We start from the raw sequence: 20656 nt of genomic DNA on the forward strand, positions 1-20656 counted from the left end.
ACGTGAGAGGAATGCTACAAAGTGAGTGCATTCTATTCTAGACCTAAGCTCTTCTTTCTTTTCTTTCTTTTAGTAAGAAAGAACCCTTAGGGTCAGGTCCTGCTCCCACTGAAGACGAGCAAAAGTCTTCACTGGGGTTCAGAAGCAGGACAGGGACTTTAAAACATTTTTCTTTCCTTTAGTATCTCTCTGTATGAGCTTTGGTCCCTTCAGGCTATGCAGATATGAAGCTTTTAAGATTTCTAAAGTCATAAGAGAGAGTTGGAAGTCTTACGTTCCTAATGAAGTATCATGCTGTCATTAATTTATCTGAAATCACTGACCCCAATTTGCCAATGTTATTCAAAAAAAACCAAAAACCAACTCAACTAAGAAATCAAAGGTAGTTTTCAAAAACATATTTTATGCCACTACAGGTACAATCTTTTATCCGAGTTGCATAACTGCCATTTATTTGCTCAAATTCCAGTTCCCGCATTCATACTCAACTCTGCTGCTAGAAGAAATTTCCTATACATAAAAAGCTGCTCTAAGCAAACCATTATCCACTGTTGATACACACAATACGTCTCTTTGCGTTTCCTTGCCTACCTGTAAATGGGACAGAAAGTTATTAAAGTATGTATTCTAAAAGGCATTTGTATATTGTTTCTTTCAGATGTTTAATGATCAAAGAAAATTAATATCACAGAAATTATCTACAGCTGGAAAATCTTCTCTCGTGAGTGGTCTATATTCATATACACGTAACACAGATGCCATAGAGGAAATAACGGTAAACCGTATTTGGTGATAGTCCTGTTTCCAAAGAGTGTGTGTCTCACTCACCTGTTTGACTAAGCTGAGATGTGCTTCTGCTCCTTCGAGACACTATGGCAACCACTTTGGCACTAAAGCTGGAACGCCTTTTCTTCCCACCTGTTCCAACCATGCCGACAGCCGTGTCCGACTGACTCCCGTCAATGTGCTCCAGCTTATACATCTCTCCGCTCACACTTGTGCTCTTAGTGATTCTCCCTGAAGTCCCCATCCGTCTGCCTTGCATTTTAGGAGTAAATGTACTACAGTTACAAAGTAAAAACAAACATATTAATTTGTCTGTGAAAGAGCATTTCCAAAAGGCTTTTTTAAAATTATTATATTAATTTTAATTCTTGATATACTTTCATTTATTTGGTTTACAAATAAAAGCTTAATTTGATGCTGCTCAGAGTACATATTTCCAGTACTATAATTTCTTCTTTGCTTTTTTGAGGGAAATAAATAAAATGAATGCTTTCCTATGTTTTTGAGCGGCAGAAAGAAAGACATGCAACATTTAAAAGTTCTGTGAGGCCTTTTTGTCTATATCCCCAGAATACAGAAACAAAACCCAACAATTTTACAACCAAAAAGGATTAACATGGACCAGTAGTTTAACATATGTATCTTGGTGCTATTCACCAAAGGCTTAAATCCTAATAGAAATGAAGATATCATCATCTATATTTTCATACTTCACAGAGATAATATAGAATGCAGTATTTTTTAGGTCTTCACTCTCTCACTTCACTAAAGGCAGGTGCAATAATCACAGTATGAAGGTAAAATAATTTTGAGGCAAAATCCCTAATAATCCACTAGAACTTTCATTGACAGAAAGACAAATTACTCTGTCAGATCTGTTTGATTTCCTTTAGCTATTGCATTGCATTTGAATGTTTCTGTACAAATCATTTTTCTGCTCCTGCACAAAGAGGCAGGATAAAGTATTCAGAAACACGGTCTAGAGAACAATCTCAAATACGCACAGGACATACTAATACAGAGACCTATCTCCACTGTGACCAAGCGATGCCCTAGCTCTAATGGCAATATAAAGTTAGCTGTCACTCTGTAGAGACACAGAAATTTAAGCTGCAGTCAGACTCACTTCAGATTAGTTGTTAAATCAGCCAGGCACATAGGCAATTCCTTGATCTTGTCTTGCTGACTGGTAGACCTACTGGGTTTTTTTTTCAATAATTCTGTATTTTCAAGTCAAATTTATTTGTTTACAAACAGTGCTGCTGTCCCTCCCAGCAGGTTCTCTTCCCAACAGATGTGATGGTCTGATCTCGTCCCCCAACCCCAACACCATTACCCCACAAAATAAGGAAGAGAAGGGTTAGAAGTTTCAGACAGGTAGAAAATCAGGCCAGGGAGAAATGAAGGGATCTATGGGAGGAGATGACATCTTTTGATTTCTATGGGTATGAGTTCTGCTAAAGTTTAAATAAGTCCTGCTCAAAGACAGATCCAGGAAAGTATAAAATAATGTATACCTAAATTACGTTTTACTAAAAATTCCCAAGAGTTAGTAATGTGTGACCATAGGTAAGAGCAGATAAAAATAGACAGTATTTTTTGAAGAAGTTGGAAAAGTAAAGCCTTTGAACAGATAAGACTTAGTAGAGAGATCACTATCAACCTCTGCATAGGCTTTTAACTATGCTCAACACAGGATCTGTTCCTGTTAAGTTCAGATAAAAAAACAGCTACCAGTCAAACAGAACAAGGTGCTGTGATGCACTGAAGTGCTAAAGAACACATTTTAATGGACCACCTGAGGCAAACTGACCTTAAAATAAGTTCTGTCTTTTCCCCTCCTATCCCACAGCAACTTTAGTAACTGGCTTTTGGGTTTGCACGGCAAAAACAATAGGACATGTATTTTGATGGTTTTTTCATAGAATTCCTTCATCTTTTATTACAGATCTTCCCCAGCACAGAGTCCCTCACAGGTATGTGAGCACATACACACATATTAAGTCATTCGAAGAAGAATTTTAACTGGAAAAAGCCCCCAAACTCAAATTTTTTTAAGACCATCTTCCATAAATATGCAGGTATTAAGGAAGAGGTTTTGTGTAAGGCAAACTAGTTCTGTTCAATTAAAAATAATATCAAATTGAGAAAAAATGCCCTAAAATATTTCCCATTTTCAAAATAGAGACTGATTTTTTTGAGGGAGATTAATTCTTGGCTTTAATAGAAGCTGTGTCCCTAATACAGTACAGGTGTTTACTTCACAGGCTACATATACTGCTGCTTTCTAAAGTTGCAATGATCTCTAAATGATTATATTTTTATTGTTGCTCACAGAATGCAATAACCTCAACTTTATAAAATATCTGAGTATCTAACCCAGCAGCTACTTTTCTTTCAAGTAGCACAGAGTATCTCCACAAACAGTCACATAAAAAGATATTCATTGGAATTGCCACATAGGTGTCATCTGCTGAGGAGATGATAAGGGCCCAAAGTCCTGCCCATAGGGAGCTAGAAGGCAACACCATTAACTGGCTTGGTTCTCTGGAGGAGGACACACGGCCATTTCAAGCAGAGGGCAGAGCAAAGGTAGAGTCTGACACTTAGAGGGAGCAAAATCACACAGGCTCTGTTTTCAGGGGTCCTACTTCCTACTTTGATTAGACATGGACAATTCCTTTTCACCTGGATAATTCCTTTCCACTAGCACTTGGAATTGGACTTTGAGCCATGAAGTTGTCAGTTCTTGAGTTTATGCATTGATACATCAGTAAGAGAGAGGAGAGAAACTGAAAAGACTTCGAGAGTATCTGTTGACATTTGAGCTTTATTGACATGTACTTTTCTGACATATTGATCTATAAATCTATAATTCCCAGCAATAAAGTTTAATAGAGTATAAAATCTGCCATGCAATTAAAGAATTGTTTATGATGCTATTGAATTTGCTCTACTGAATTTCAGGTGTTTATGAATGAAATAAATTCTAAAATCATGATGTTTTTATGCCAGTCTTCACATTTTTTTTTTTTTTACAACGGGCCTGAAATGCTCTAATTTCACATTATTTAGTATGAATTTAGGAGACAGTGATGTGCATCAGCTGAGAAATAAGAATAGATAGATAGTATGGCAACTTTTGGGAAAAAAACCATTTTCGATGTATGAATTCCCTAATTCAGGGACTATAGATACTTCCTCATCAATAGAAAATTTGCTTTCTTCAAAGACCTGTATAAATTTCATGTTTGATTCTTTGTGACAGGAAGAAGGAACTAGAAGACTCACCTTAATAAAAAAAAAAGAGAAATTTAGAATTCAGATGAATCTTGTACTTGTTTTTACCTTGCAAATATGAAGTTTTACTTTCCTAGGAAATATATTCTAGTGTACTAGTACAAAATAGCTATTAATTTGCTAGAAATGGGCTTAATATGATAGGACCAAGGATCCTGCAGCTGTCCAATACTTCCCCTTGTCATAACAAAGAAAACAGATTAAGATTCCTTTGTGGTCATCTGATCCCTGGGCTAGTTTATTATTTGTCATTAATTGGAACAGTCTCAAAAGAACGGACATTTAGAGTTCAGACTTCTTATACTGTTTAATTGAGCACCCTCAGAACACGATATTTTTCCATTACATTACGGGCTATCACTTGAAGAAGAAGCTTCTAGCTCACACTGTTACTTTCTTCAATACTGTTAGAATTTAATCTATGAAGCACAAAGAAGAAAAGAAGGACCTGTATGAGTTTACCTTTGCACTTAACTGTTCTGATAATAAAATCAATAAAATTTTGTTTTCCTTTACCTGACTCGCTGGGAGTATTAACACATATTTAACATTCATTTAAACACAGATGCAAATTTTTGCAGGCTTGTGGCTAAAATCTATAAATTGTTAAATTATATTTAAACCTAATTATCATAACACAAATAAATAAATACAGTTTTCAGTATCAGGGTAATGAAGAGTAACATATTTATAAGTATAGTCCACTCAGTATTAAATGAAATAATTCAACACATTTTTATTTAAAATTATTTTTTGATCTTTAGTAATTCTTCCAATGACTAGTCCAGCAAAAATCTTATGCTATTTGTAATAATTTCTAATTACTGTCAAAACAACATAATTATGTGCATATTAAAAATGGTTACAGACAATCAATATTTGCTCTGTAGTACTTCACAGATATTCAGCATGGAAAAAGAGTAACTGGACTTTTAAGTTTGGTTGTTTTTTGTTTTTGTTTTTTTTGTTTGACTGAAGTAAAGCACTAAAGCAAATCCCCCTTTGACCCCCTTTGATCAGCACGAGCAGATCTGCCTCCCCAGTACTGGGGTCACACATTACCCCAGGTCCCCGCATCAGCTGGGAAGACACCACTCTCTTTACCAGGAGAAAAATGCTTACATTTCATGCCAAAACTTATGTGGCTGACATGGATCCAGTCAAAAGTGGTATCTGAACTACAGAAGGCAAAATCAAGACTATGTTCACACGTCAGCCATCAGGGTTGTGAGAGAAAGCAGCACATTCAGGTTTGCAAGCTGCTCCTACCAGAAAGTTGTATCTTTGAGAATGAAGAATGAGCTACTAAAACAAAAAACTTTTTCAAAGAGGATTTTGAGTTATGAATTATCAGTCTAAGGCAAATTCTATAAAATAAACACACTGCAAGGGCATTGTGGATTATACTTGCTTATATTGAACTACAGCACACACTACTACATAGAACTGAAACAAAGCCACGTACTTGTATTAAACCATTATATAATTTTTATATACAGGTATCTAATATATATACATTCAAGATCCATAGAAATATACGGGAAAAATCCTTTGAGTTGAGAAAATCAGTATATAGATATACACTCAGTATTTCTCAGTACTTACATAAAATACCTGCACATTCCACCTGAAAAAGAAAGAGCAAGACACAGGAAGCTAGGAGAAACATCACCCATAAACTCACCTACGTAATATCTGGAAGTATATCCTTTCAGAGAAAAAATCTGAAGTGATTAGCCATTGCTAAAATTACAGCATTTCCTTCATTCTCTTAGACTTACTGATGATGTATAAAAAAATACTTTAGGTGTTTTTTTGCATGATCATTCATTTTAACTCCATTCATTTTTCCAATAATGCAAGCCATGAATAAATAAATAATCCCCTGTATTCCTTGCTGTATAGACGATGTTACAGTGAGTTCTTTGCACACAGTTGCAGTAACTTGGAATCTTTCAACAGAATCCCTGTCCTCCACTGGCATGAGCTGGTGTGCTTCCTCTCCTGCTGAATGCAGCATCACGTACTAGTTCATAGCCCCTATGGCACCTTTTTACAATGAGGTAGCTCATGAATACTAATAACCTCCTAAACATGTAATAGTTGTGGACCAAAGGGAAGACAAGCACTCCTTCATAATGAGAAACATTACATTTCTAAAAATAAACTGCACTGTTATTAGTAATAATGATACATAATCAATAAATCCAAAGTTACTTATCTACCAATTGCCCTGTCATTCTAAGAAAATACATTTATATTTACATATGATATATAACATTTGCTGCAAGATTAATTACTGTACAAGTTTTAATGAATATTTATTAGCATTAATAAATTAATTCAAACATGGTGCTTTACAAACCAAAGGACAAACACATATCAGATATTATAATTCTCTATAGTTAGTCAAGTGACTTTTTTAGACCATAAGAAAGTTAGTTGATTCAATCAAATAATAATTTTGTACAGCCTGTACCAACTGAAGGTACATTCTGATTTAACATGCCCATTGATCATATATTAAATCTATGAAATAGCTATTAGAAACACAAAACTCCCTTGCTTTTCCTGTAAAGTCACCATATTAGAGTCCTGTTGGTGTATTTAGATAGTTGAAAACCAGTAATTTGTAAGTTATAGATATCTGTTCTTGACAATATTATATATATGTATTATATATAATAATATATTATATAAAAGTGCTCCTCAGTGACACAGACACTGCCTCTGGAATGACACTGTCCCAGCCCCAATGTGCTCAATGTGTAAAAACTCACTGAGATGAGGGTTGGGGAAGATTTCATTATAGAAGTTTCCTCTGGGAGTTTAACTGTTAAAATCCTACTTTGGAAGATCAGATTTCCATGTTGGCATACAGTATCAGAATTTGTGTTTCGAAAATGCTTTTCTGAGTAGCACAGTGACCAGTGAATCGTGTAATTTTCACAGCTCTGACAGATTTCTGTTTTTTCAACTTGTACAACTTGCATTTCTCCATGAAACGATTCAGAGAGTCGGAGCATTACAAAAGATAAGCAGATTTTTATTATTTGCCATGAACATTTCAAGTTAATTTATATTCTCTGAAACAAGCAGACCAATTGTCTCTGTATGTGGGAGCCCGTGTGTCTGCCTGCGCATACCCAAGGCACTGTCAGCCTGAAGCCAACCAATGACATGAATCATAAAACGAAACCCACACAAAAGCAGTTTGTTATCCCAGGGGCGCTGCTCAGGGTTAACTGTAGCTATTAATGCTTATGTGGACAGGCTGATGTGAATCAAAGGGCAAACAGCTCCAATGAGCCAAACTTGACTGCATATAGCCACATATATATTAAGTGTACCAAACACAAGCAAGCACCTAAACGTTAAGTCTGTTTCAAGAAAATAGGTATTGGGGAGGGGGGGGCTGTATATCAAATACAAAAATGCGTAGCTCAACATTCCTGAATGAAGAAAACTTGCCTCAGTATCAGGAAAGCTGAATTCACCAGTTTTTCTTTCTTTGCATGACATTCAGGAATAACATTTTATTTTGCCTGGTATAACATGCTGCATTGCTTTTTTTTCCCTTCAAACCATGATCTACTGAAATCCTGTGATCTCACTGCTCTTTGGGTAAAAAGACTACATCACTGATATGAAATAGATTGCTCACTGCTCCTTTACAGAAGTGGTAGCAAATGCAAACAATAGCAACAGGCAGTAGCCACAAAACAGGAAATGGAGAAGGAAAATCTAAAAAGCTAAATGGAAAAGTGCAATGTCATAATTAATGAAGAAAATACAGATAAAATTTTTAAAAATACAGTAAACTGAGATGAAGATAAGGCAAGTTAGACCTACCCTGAGGTCTGAGTCACGGCTAAAACTATTTTCCTATGTTTCTTTTATCTAAAAATAACATGCACTGCCTGTTTAAAATATTAGCATAATGTTCTTACACTAAAAGTTTCTGGATTATATTTTGTCTTAATCAACTGCAATAATTAAATGAAAGACCAATAAAAATAATTTTTCAGCCTTTTTCAAATCATTAAGAAAGAGTGCTGATAATGTGACAGTTTCTTTGAAAGAGGAAACATAATTAGATAATTAAAAATGTGGAAGCAATGCTCCATAGTACATATTTCATGTACAGATGTTCTGAAGGGATTAAAGACTCTATTTCCCTCCCTCTCTATAAAGCAGTTTATAATGATGGATTTGCAAAAACCATTATCTTTAGATAATGAATAATTAGAACATTAATTACTCTGGCTTCACCTTGGTTTTGTACATAAATGACCTCAGAATCTAGAAGTAATATCTATAATATACTCTTTGGGGTAAGAGGATACAATATATTTTTAAGCAGCTTATCTTAAATGTTTTCATATATCTTACCTTCATGATAATAATTTGAAGGCTATTGCCCTTTATTTCCCCCATAACAAGCAAGCGTTGTGACTCATGTCACATCAGAGTGCCTGCCCTTGCCTCAAGAGAGATCACCTGAGCCACAATATTAATTAATCACCCTACATGCTCAATATCTTTCTTTCCTTAATGAAACTGGGAAGTAACTAGGTAATTAAATAGGTTTGTGTTCAGTTTTGAGTGCAGTGATTTGGACAGTCAGAAAAAAAGTAGGATTGGCAACTTACTTCAAGTATTGCCGTGCATGCTTATGTGGAGATTTTAAATACAAAATGCCTTGCCTGTTACTTATATCTATTCTGTTTGTCAAACACGATGAATTTAGGTAGAAATTTTCCATGCCTGGTTTCTGCCCAAGGTTGAATTTCTTCTTTTTTTTTTATTCTAAGTTCCAGGTGAAATTATTTTTTTGATCAACACAGAATAAACTCACACACAACAGGCAGTAGATGATCACCAACAAAGACATATCTGAATGACTTGTCAATCCTCACATGAAAACTATCGGGCAAGGACCTGAAGAAATTGATTTCCCAGATCAGTAATTATCTTAGTGAGCCAGAAGACTATCCTATCTCTCTCTACAATTCACCCCTCATTCTCTAAAGAAGTTTAGAGAAGGTTTGATTCCTATGACTTTGCCTCAAAGTCTTTTTGCTGCATAAATACTCTTTGCAAGAATGAACAAAATCACCATCTTGAAGTTTTAATAAAGATGCTCCATCATTGCTCAGAGTTGATGACAGCTAGAACACAATTGTCCACTTCTGTGAAGCTCTTAATGTTTTCTAACCCTTCTAAGGAATTTGCAATAGCTACAAATTTCATTTTGCACTGTATTAAAATTTTATTATCTTTCAAGACAATTTGGCTTGGACTGTTCAGTCTTATATCCATATTTCTCAGTTTTAAATTGTTGTATTTTAAGCAAAGCAAGAGACACACTATTACTGCTCAACCCAGTTACACTGATGGCTGACAAGTTTTCCATCAGCTTGAACTTTGAGTGCAAAAAAATGATGAGTAGTGTAATTGTTTAAAAGATCACTATGTGTTGACAAATATCAGTTAGTGCTCTAGGGGGAAGCTGAATAAAGGTATCAGTTTGTTAAGCACATAGAACTCTCCCAGATTGTAAATACAAGATGAACATGACAATCTTCTTTTTAAATCCAGATTTAAAATGTTACCATTACACCAATGTCTTCCAGAGTGCAGTGTTCTGAATAATGATTAAAATTTTACTAATTCTTATAAAAAAGTATCATTGTCTTGAGTATAGACTTGTTAAAGAGTTTCAAGAGTTTTCAATCTCTGTGAAATTCACATATTTTTTTTGGCTTATAAACTTGCAATTCAGAAAAAAAAATACAAAAATTACTGAACTTCGTTTTTTAATTCAGTTATGAAATTTCTGAGCTTTTAGCCTTGTTTCCTTTGCTCCTTACTCCTTATGCAATCCTTACAGTTTTTATCATTCATTCCCCTACTGACTCATGGTGGTGAATTTCAACCTGAACTGATATATTTGGAAGGAGTTGGAGATATGAAGGTTTTACAATTTTTGCAAAGCCTGATTACTAGAAAGATAAAAGATACACTGAATAAGGTGCCCTTCTGAAAAACGTTGCTATATCATCTCAGTACTGCTCTATTCTCTTTGGTCTGCCACTTGCACATCTGTTTAGGGGAAGATCATGGAGATAGAGTGGAGGAGGGAGATGACTACAGTGTGGTCTGCTAGGTTGTGACAGTCCACTAACTGAGTTCTCAAAATCATCTTGTATGCACAGACTTTTCACTGCAATAAATATTAAAGTTGAATTATCAACCCTCCATATTGTAGTTAATAGTTGTATACCTTTCGTGACCAGAGTACCAAAGCAAACAGGTACCAGAGACACATGTATTTTGGGATAAAACATATAGGGCAAATAAGCATAGTAAATGTGGAAAGCTTACACCAAAAGAATGATTGAATCTAGTACCCACTATTAATGGTCTTGATTTCACCTCATTCTATTTTTGCAGCAGGAGTTTGATTAGCAACTGTGAAGTGCATTTTTTTTGCTGATGATTTTAAATCATTGACAAATATTGACAAATATTGCTTCTTATGATGTTATGCCATGTGCCACTCTCTGCATTATGGAGATCCTCTTTCGATTGAATTAACACTAACACCAGTCACATAGTAAAATGTTAATGTAAACAGTTCTATTTTTTAATAAAGATCTTACAATGGAAAATGCCAGGATGAAAAGAAATCTTCTGAAGACATAGCAGACACATGGCTAGGAATCCAAAGAGGGCTTTTATTGTTTCTTTTTAATAGTAAGACCCATGGAAAGTCTTCAGTCTGTCAGCAGCATTGGTTGTGTTATGGATGCTCCCATTCTAGCTACGGGAGGTGAGGTGTTCTCCATTGCAATATCAACTAGCTAATCTCACTATTTAAACACAGAACTATAAACCACTGAAGCCATTGCACAATAAACATTACTTATTCCATTGTATAAGAAAATTAGTCTCTACTTAGTGACCCTAAATGTCTTGTTTAGAGCAGAAACCTTGACTACAAGGAAACAGTCATACACAGGAAATTACCAGCAATATAATAAATGTCATAAATATAGAAGTTTTCTTCTGATATTTATAACAGTCTTTTTACAAATAATTATTTTAAAAAAGGAAATCAAAGCACATAGTCACTATTAGCATGTGCTTAAGTTGCTTGTTAATACAAGTGCTGACAGAGTCCAATTCCTGAAGCTAATGGAAAAGTGGTTGACAATGCAATGCAAGCCCTCAAGGCAATGCAGAAGTCCAGCCACCCAGAATAAAACACACAAATAAGTGTTTAATATCTGGATTCAGCAAAGTGCTGCCAGTTTCTTTTCAGCAAAGCACATGTGGCACAGAAAAGGTTACATACCGCACTGAACCTGAGTATCCATCCTGCAGAGACCTAGGGAACCTGTTCTGGTGCCCAACCACCCCCTGGGTGAAGAAACTTTTCGTGATATCCAACCTAAACCTCCTCTGACTCAGTTTCATGCCTTACCATTGATGGCTACTCACTACTGCATGTTACTGTTGTGCAACAGAAGATGCTATTTATCTTCTTCCCATTTAGTCTCCCTTCACCACACACAGCTAAGCTTGCTGACATAAAGATGCACTTCAAATGTTCAATTACCTGCAAATTCCCCCCGATATCCTTCTTAGTACAAACATCAAGACAACAAAGAGAGAGACCTTCCTATGAAGAATCAGACCACAGTGCTCTGCTGGCTATCCCTTGGTGATATTGGCTATCCCAATAAAAACATTTCTGTTTTGATGACTCTGTGAGCTATATGTGTGATCTGCCTCTGAAAATTCTCTCTAAAACCTTAGCAGGAAAAACCACTTATTTTGACCATTTTTCTGTTATTTTTATATTTTAACACAAAAGAAATATTGCATTATAAATATAATAATTACTTTTATTAGTGTAGTCTAGTCCAAGTATCTCATATTTCTTTCTTAGAAAGGAGAGATTCCCATTTACATAGAATATATAGGATTTCACACATGTGAAATACAGCCTAGGCATCTTAAAAAAATTTGCACTTGAAAATTGCAGGATCTACAGTCAGTCATGAGAAAGAAATACCCAGGTCAATAACTACTCTTCAGTCAAGTTAAATTTGTAGAGAGAAAACTTAAAAAACCATAATTTTGACCATTAAAAATGAAAACTTCAGAAAAGAAGACAACTTCAGCAATATGTCCATAAAGCCATGCCAATTCACATTAAGAACAGAAATGAATGAGGACCATTGCACTTGGCCTTTGGCAGATGATTAAAAGAACCCCCATACTGAAGCATGGACTGTGGTGATCTATGGTTCAGATAATAAATTCCAGCTGTAGCCATCTATAAATTTGCAAGACCTTAGCTATGCAGGCTTTGAAGCAGGTATAATATGGAAGATAATCAGCAAATGAGAACTTGGTCCAAGACTCTTTAGAAAAGGTACAACTGAAAAGGTTGATCTGATTCATATGTGAATACATATTCAGCAAAATTTATCATTTCTGCTATGGTTGAAGGTATGTAACTGACTCTGTGGTGCTTTAGGCCTGAGAAACAAGGAACAGTCCTTCCACTGTAATGCTTTGAAATGCTGCACATGGCAGAATTTAACAACAAAAGCAGGAAACATTCCTTTGAAAATGCTGTTGAAGGATCAGATTTTCAAAGTGATGAAGACTAATATTGCTACACTGCTGTTTTTTGTGTAGCTGTGGAGAGTTGTGGGCTAGGATCTAGCCCTCCATATATTGGTAGCATCTACTTCTGAGCAAGAGACCCAGATCAGAGGACACTGTGATCATTAACACGTGATGGCATACAGCTAGGCATGCAAGTAACAAGATTATTTTTTTTTCAATCTGCTTGGCAGTGCTGCAGCACACAGAGCACACAAGACAAATCTACTGTCTTCCAGTATGGCACCCTGAAGGCCCTCAAAATACTAAATTAGGGAACCACCATGTTTCCAAGTACATGACAACATCCCCTTTGCCAGACAAGGATCTAGGGTGATAGCACCTTGCACAATTAAAAGAACATTTATCTTTACACAGAATAGCAGTAGTGAGAGCTATAAACCCCAGGAATATCCAGTTTTACCTAGTGCACCCAAATAGATCCCTCTTATGCTAGGCTCCAGGACTGAATATTTCACTGAAATTCTATATAGCTCAATCCTTTCTTCATAAAACATGAACTTGCCCTTACACCAGTTTGTATAAGAAATATGGTAACAAACATAGGCAAGGTACAAAAAAAATCTGTTACACTCCACATATTTTCAGGATCTTCTCCTTAGTTTAGAACATGCGTGTGGCATAGTGAATATCCCACACAACACCAGTCTGAATCTACTTGTGAATATCTTCCCATTTTCCATGTGATTTACTTTTATTGATGAATAATCTTCAGTGTTCTTCTGTTGCTGCCTCCACTAGTTCTCTTTATAATATTTATAGTAATAATTAAAAGATTTTACATTTTGCTTTTTCCATGAGTATAGTGACTACACCCTGTACACTAGCTCAAATTCAATATACAGATTTTAAGTACTTTGCAATTAACATGAAATGAGTGGGTTTATTTAAACACAGACCTCAGCCTCATTGTATGCATGGAAAGCCTCAGTGTATTGTTTTCCTTGACTGTGATGACATGAAGTTAAACTTTGTTCAGCTGTCCCTGTAGTGCAGTGAATCAGTGTGCTGACAAGGATAGATGTAGCGCTAGTCTAAAGAGAGGGCGATGGAAGGACTGAACAACTGTATTTCACAATTCACATCATACACGTTTCTGATGTAATAGGCAGCACTTTAGGGAAGCCTGAGAAGAGGTCGGAAGAGCCTTCAGACCCTCTCTACTCCATCCTCCCTCATCACTATAAATTGTATAAAATTAGTTCCAACATACTATGTGGGAGGATGGAAAACCAATGGGAGAAAATCTATTCCTAGTCCAGAGAGTGACCTCTGGCTAAATAACCTTGAGAGATCTTCTGCAGCTCAACATGGCTATTTGTCTTCAGTGAGATGACAAACCTCGAGTTACCTCACCTGGCTCCAAACTAATGACACCAAGCATTTCATGCAAGAGAACAGCATAATAATCAGTATGAAATGAAAATCTGAAAAGAGAGTCACAGAATAATTAAGGTTGGAGGACACCTTTGGAGATTTTTTAGTCCAACCCTCCTGCTTACTGCAGGCTTGATAAGAGCAGGTTGCTCAGGGCCATATCCAGTTGGGTTTTCAATATTCCCAGATACTGAGGCTGCACAACACCTCTGAGCAACCTGTCCCAGTGTTCAATAAGTTTTTCAGAAAAAAGGTTTTTCTTATGTTTGTGTGGGATTTCCTTTATTTCAGTTTGTGCTCATTGCCTCTTATCCTCTCACTGAGAGGAACTTGGCTTTTTCTTCTCTTCTTTCATCAGGTTTTTATGCAGACTGGTAAGATCCCCCTTGAGCCTTCTCTTCACCAGGGAGAACACTCCCAGCTCTCTTGGCCTCTTCTTGTATGACAGATACTCTAATCCCTTCATCATCTTTGTGAACCTTTGCTGGACTTGCTCCAGTAGCTCCGTCTCTTGTACTGAGGAGCCCCACATTGGACTCAGCATTCCAGTTGTGTCTCACTCAACCTACTCAGCTCTACTGAGGGAGAAGGATAATGTTGCTCAGCCTACTGGAAACACTCTTTCTGATGCAGCCCTAGGATGGTGCTAATATTCTTTAAGGAAGGGAGGCATTGCTGGCTCAAGTGCAATTTAGCATCCATAAAGATCCTAGGGTCTTTCCTGAAAAGCTTCTTTTCAGCTGCAAAGGTGTTTTCCAGCTGTGAGCCTCTCTCGCACACAAAGGGCTACATCCCTTCCTTGCCATTCTGGCCTGTGCCAGATGGCACAGATTGCAGCACTCCAGTCATGTATGCTATCCCACCACGTCTGTGATCACGATGAGATCACAACCTTGCAAGCTGCACAACAAACCTCTAACTCCTTTTGTTTGCTCCCCATGCGTGAGAGCACAAGCCATTTGGAAAGTCACCCACTTGTGCTGATCTCCCAGAAAAGGTATGAGAGCTTCCCTCAAATGCTCTCGTCTCAACCACACCCTTACACATGTGCATACACTTTGAGTGGCTCCTTCTCATCTTGTTTCCGTCACTCTGTACCCTTTGCTTATCAACCCATCAACTACTTCCTCACTTGATCATGTATCATCACTTCTCTCCTCCATTGTTCCTGTTTCAAAGCTCAAGTGTACTAGTGCTAAGTGTTAATGTACTGAAAAAGCAACAGCTACATGCAATTGGCACATGCTGTTCTGGAAATCGGGGAAGAAGAGGTTTCCCATGTAGAGTCTGACAGTATGAATCAAAAAAATTTTTTTCCTTCAATTACATACTGAGAACAGAAATCCCAGGAAGCATATATGAGTTTGTGATAAAAGCCATTCAGTGGCATAAGTGAAATAAATTAGGACTGGTTTAAGTCCACTGTTACAACCCACTACATTATCCTCTTTCCTTGATAAGCTCATTTAAAATATTTTAATTAAACTTTAGCATTCAATTAAGCAAATCATGTAAAACCAGATTAAAATTTGGCACAGACACACTGGTATTATACCACACATTTATTAAGATACCAAATATAATTCTTAATAAAGATGTGGTTTTCAAATTTAAAATGAGGAATACCAGTAATATTCTTAATGCAGGGAGAAAGTAGTCTTAAAACCAGTTATCTAGTCTTGCATATATTTAGTAGATTTTGTTCAATCAGACAAGTAAAACACCCTATGGTAGCTTGCTAAATCCTTCAAAACAGAAGCCTCCAGCTCACCTTTACCATACATGACAGTTCCCTACTTAACAGCACCAAGAAATCCAGGTATCTTTGCATAAGCAGGCTCCAAATGAAAAATGATGCAATGACATAATTTGGCATAATTTGTAATGATTAAAAGTGTGCAAAAGTCCTTCTTTGTCTGATCAAGCCCATATGGTGCTGATTAAACATCGTGGCTTCTTACTTATCAATCATTTGCATTAAACAGTGAAAAAATTTCCTTCTGCTTCATTTAGGATGTGAGAAATGTATCTGATACATACACAGCAACATCTGCAGCATACCCAGGCACAAAGTACTGCTTGACTGCATTAAGAACGCATAAAGACCATGAGTGATGAAAGCAAACCTCCATAAAGAAGGACTGGTAATCTGACTTTGTGAAATATACACCAACTCCAAGTGCTATGGCAAGCCAAATTCACAAGTCTGATTCTGATACAAATCAAAAGTCCCAGAACATTTTGTTCACAGAACAAAAAACTCCTGATATTTGACTGCATATTCCACTAGAGAACGTGGCAGTCAACCAGACTTCCCAGGACAGTAACTAGAAAGATGTTTGGAATAATTTCATATACAGACTAGCTTATTCACGCAAAGCCATTTGTTATAACGTGTACCTGAAAATGCTAAACAAATTAGAAACTAAGAAGCTATTTTATATAGTTATATTTAAAACTTGCATCAATCATAACTCCCTCTTGCAACCTATTAGAAGTGTTAATCAACAAAACCTCCAGACTGAAGATTAACTAATGGCATTTTCCATACGTGCTATGTCACAGTTTTCTGACAGGTAATTAAATTGCAAATATACTATAAGAATAAAATTAGTCTTTTACCTCCTCAACATGCTCCAACTTCTCAATACTACAAAAATTCAAGTTTGGGAGTTTTGACCCAAAGAAAGCTAGTGTTGTCTAGATATTCAACTAACATACAGAATATTTCTGTGTTTTTCTGCATTAACTGGTTTTATTCTTGCTGCTCAGATAGTGTTTCATAGTATAAATGCTTTACGTTATTAAAAGCACAGTATAGTTACAGTAATGGAACTGAGGGAGTTACTGACTAAAATTAAAAGTTGCCAAAAAAACCCCCTCAAATTATCCTACACTTCAAGCTAATACCCATAGACTTGAGAGCCACAAAAAAAAAAGAGTTGTGCTTCCAGGTTTTACTGCTTGTATAAAGAAATAACTATTTATAAACAGGATAATATAGAATACATTGTCTGAAATAATAAAATCTCAAATCCTCAAAATTGAGGGAGAAGCAAAAGAGACCAGTTCTGACTAGATTGATGGAGAAAAGGGATTAGATAGATTTTTCTAAGGATCTTTCCTCCATTAGCATTTGGCAGGAATGGTCAGGAAGCTATTTGTGCTGGTACAACTGACAGCAAAGTCAGTAGATATAAACCATACTCAGTATGACCTAAAACTCCGATCCTTCTGACATTTAGAACTAATGATGATTTGTACAAAATCACAACCAAGGATTACTTGCTTAATGACAGCCCTAAGGAGGATAGTATCTTGTGTTCTCATATGACTGGGAGTTAAATTTATATCCCTTTTCACAGGTGTATTAATATAGGGATTATACTAACTACCAACACAAAGTTAAACACTGCTGTCTTAAACTGGCACACTTCACATTCAGAAATTTGGCACCACAACTCTCAGTATGAATACCTAGGTAGTGTTTTTTAGCTCATGTAAAAATGTTTCATTGCAGGTTACTAACCTGAACCCAGACTACTCTCCAGTCACATTTCTCCATTTAATTTTATTAACTCAGCTTGATGGTCAATAGCCCCAGGTTTAATTTTTCTCTACTCATTGGAGAAAGAGACACAGACACACTTTCCAAAGGTGATGCAGACCAGGAATCTTGCTCCCACTCAACCATCCTATCCCATCTTTTGATACATGTTAACATCGTGTTCTTTGGATGCAAAACTAAAATTTAAACTTCAAACTACTAATCAAGATTGAACTCCAAATTTCTAATTCTTTGACCTTTAAGAAGTAATTGAGAGAAAGAATCAATTTAACTTAATTTTAGATGTCAAAAAAAAAAAAAAGCTACCAATCTAAACCAGCCATCTAGGGTTCCTTCATCAGTTCATGCTAGAAAAGGACCTGTCTTTGACATTCATCTGAAGATAAGGTGAATAATAAGATAATTGGTGATTTCTTCTTTTTAATGATGGCTTGGGTAAGTTAGACAAATAATTTAACAAAAACCTATTTTTATGTGAATCCCACTGTAGATACATAGCCTTTAAGGCTGAAGTTAAACAGCATGAATGTCAACATGCAAAAAATAGCTCCCAATACAATCAACCCCCTCCCCAAATTAACTCTTTGTTCCCTTGTAATAAGCAAGTAGCAGAAAGAATTGACTAAGGACTACGTGCCAGAGGCTACCAGTACAGACATGGTACAGATAGAAGCTGACTTTGGCTCAAATCATGAGCAAAATGCCCTCTTTTTCTTCAACATCCAACTTCCTTCCATTCTGATCTCTCTTGATATCTTATTCCCATGATACAACATTTTTTCAGGTCTCTAAAGACTTTGACCTTTTTATAATTATGATAGGAAAACATCAGAAAATAAATGTGGACAACTCAAATGGAAAATTTTGAACATTGGATGTTAATCAGATGGATACACTATTTTCCAAAATAACATCAAAATTATTTTACATTTCACTCCACTGCACTTAATGATTGAAATAGGCTAATTGCAAAGATAGTACATTAGGCATGTCCCACTCATTTTAATAGGTCTTTCAGGGGAGCAGAACCACAGACAGCTTAGAAGAAAGTTATTGCCAGTTATGTGTAATTTATGAATCTGTCAATTTTCTCCTCATATTTCTACTGAAGGAACTGCACTGTATATTATTACTATACATTTTATTCACTATAGAAGTAGTACCTGAATTTAAAGAAGAATAAAGCAAGCAAGTAGAAAGCCCCTAGTTTCTGAGGTACAGATTCTGTGGACAGTATCATAAAGTGAAGGTATCTGAATTCTGATTACAGCTCACTTTACTGGTCTAGAGTGAAGCTGAACTGGAGCTTGAGTTTGTACACTAGGTCACCTAATCCTGTACCCAAGGTGCTCTGCCACTCATAAGAATGGAAGAGTTTAAGGATTTGACCCTAGGTTTCACCCCTTCCAGACTCACATGAGATTACTGGTTCTCCTGATTCTGATATTCTGGCATCCTGAACTCAAGGAAAATTTCTGGTAAAATCTGTTAGGCATATTTATGGGAAAAAAATCTGATTTTGTTGAAACTGCCAAAGATACTGTGAGAGGGTCTAGTTGAGAAAATTCAGTATCAAGAAAATACAAGTATTTTGGTATGAATAAAGCCTTTTTAAAGAGAAAAATACTGAAAAGCTAGGGTAGAATGAAATCAGCATTTAAGGACATGAATTGAAATTACTTTAAATACATTTACAATTCCACTGCAGTGTTCTGCTGGATTATGAATTACTGTAGCTGAGTTATGGATTACTTCACCAATCTGAAACATGACTTAGAACATTCCTTAAAAAGAAAATGAAATGTACCAGTTTCTGAGACAGGCCAGTTTCTGAGTTTCCCTAAGACCCCTTCCCATTCCATAAGCAGATCAAAAAGTTTGCAGCTGAGCTTCTCAGATAGTGAGTCTATCTAGAAGTGTTCTGAGGTGCTAAATGATGCCTTTCAGACTCTTATCAGACCGATTTCCTCATAGGGATAATTTCTTTTAGTTCCTAATCCTTCTTGCGTCTTATAACACTTCAAGTCAAATTTTTGAGAGTTCAGAAATTGGAGATGTAATCAATGACTACCAAGCCAATCTTACAGCCACTATAGCTGCTGGGAGTTTTGTCATCAAGTCAAATGAAACAAAAAGTAACCTGTGCATCTAAAAAACTACTAAACCCAGAATATATTAGTATTAAGGATGAAAGATATACTTGATTATTGATAATGCAAATGAATTAATCTACTTTTGAACAAGAGATATCAAAATTACTATACAAATAATTGTTTCAAATGTTTTAGTTTATCATATACATGAAAATAGCAAAATAAAAACAGGTAGGTAGGGAAGAATAAATAGATTGAGAGAAAGAGAAACAAAGCTTTTATGGGAAAAAATTGTTTAAATAAAAAAATCTAGTAATATTTCTCCTGTAGTGGCTTACTGACAATTGATTACACTGATTCTTGGGCAAAATGAGATGATAGCCTGTGGTCAAGTTCAGCTTGCCATAAATACTTGCATTAATCTATTATCTCCTGATGGGAAGTTTGCTTTCTATTTTAGATGCACAAATATTGTCATTTTATGCCAGTAATTGAAGACAGTTTATATGTGCATAACATTTCTCATAAATTCTTACACTATGGTTATCTGGTTATCAAGGATTTATGGTTGTATTTTGGCACTAAATGAAAGAGGGAGTGTGATACAATTGAAGCTGCATGGAGAACTCACCTGATCCTGCCCCGAGGGCGCTCAGATTGCTCTGACATAAAACTTGTGCTGCTGAGGCGTGAGGCACTGCTGGTTCTGGAAATGGCTGACACATCACTGACATCACTATCTGATGATTTGGCAGAGACGTTATCACAACTTCTGTACTGATCTGTTTGTATATTATACTAGAGATCAAGAAAAGAAAGGGTGAGGAGT

The 20656-nt window shown here is 36.1% G+C and overlaps 1 protein-coding gene across 1 annotated transcript in view; it reads right to left on the reverse strand.

Moving 5' to 3' along the window:
* RIMS1 (regulating synaptic membrane exocytosis 1) overlaps positions 1-20656 on the reverse strand; it is a 319930-nt gene that overhangs the window by 42226 nt on the left and 257048 nt on the right. The window contains 2 exon segments of the mRNA XM_050315904.1: positions 829-1061; positions 20459-20625. Of these exon segments, the coding sequence (XP_050171861.1) occupies positions 829-1061; positions 20459-20625 (400 nt within the window).

Source organism: Myiozetetes cayanensis, unplaced genomic scaffold (genome assembly GCF_022539395.1).
Source record: "Myiozetetes cayanensis isolate MyiCay16 unplaced genomic scaffold, myiCay2020 scf2-11, whole genome shotgun sequence".
NCBI classification, from domain to species: domain Eukaryota; kingdom Metazoa; phylum Chordata; class Aves; order Passeriformes; family Tyrannidae; genus Myiozetetes; species Myiozetetes cayanensis.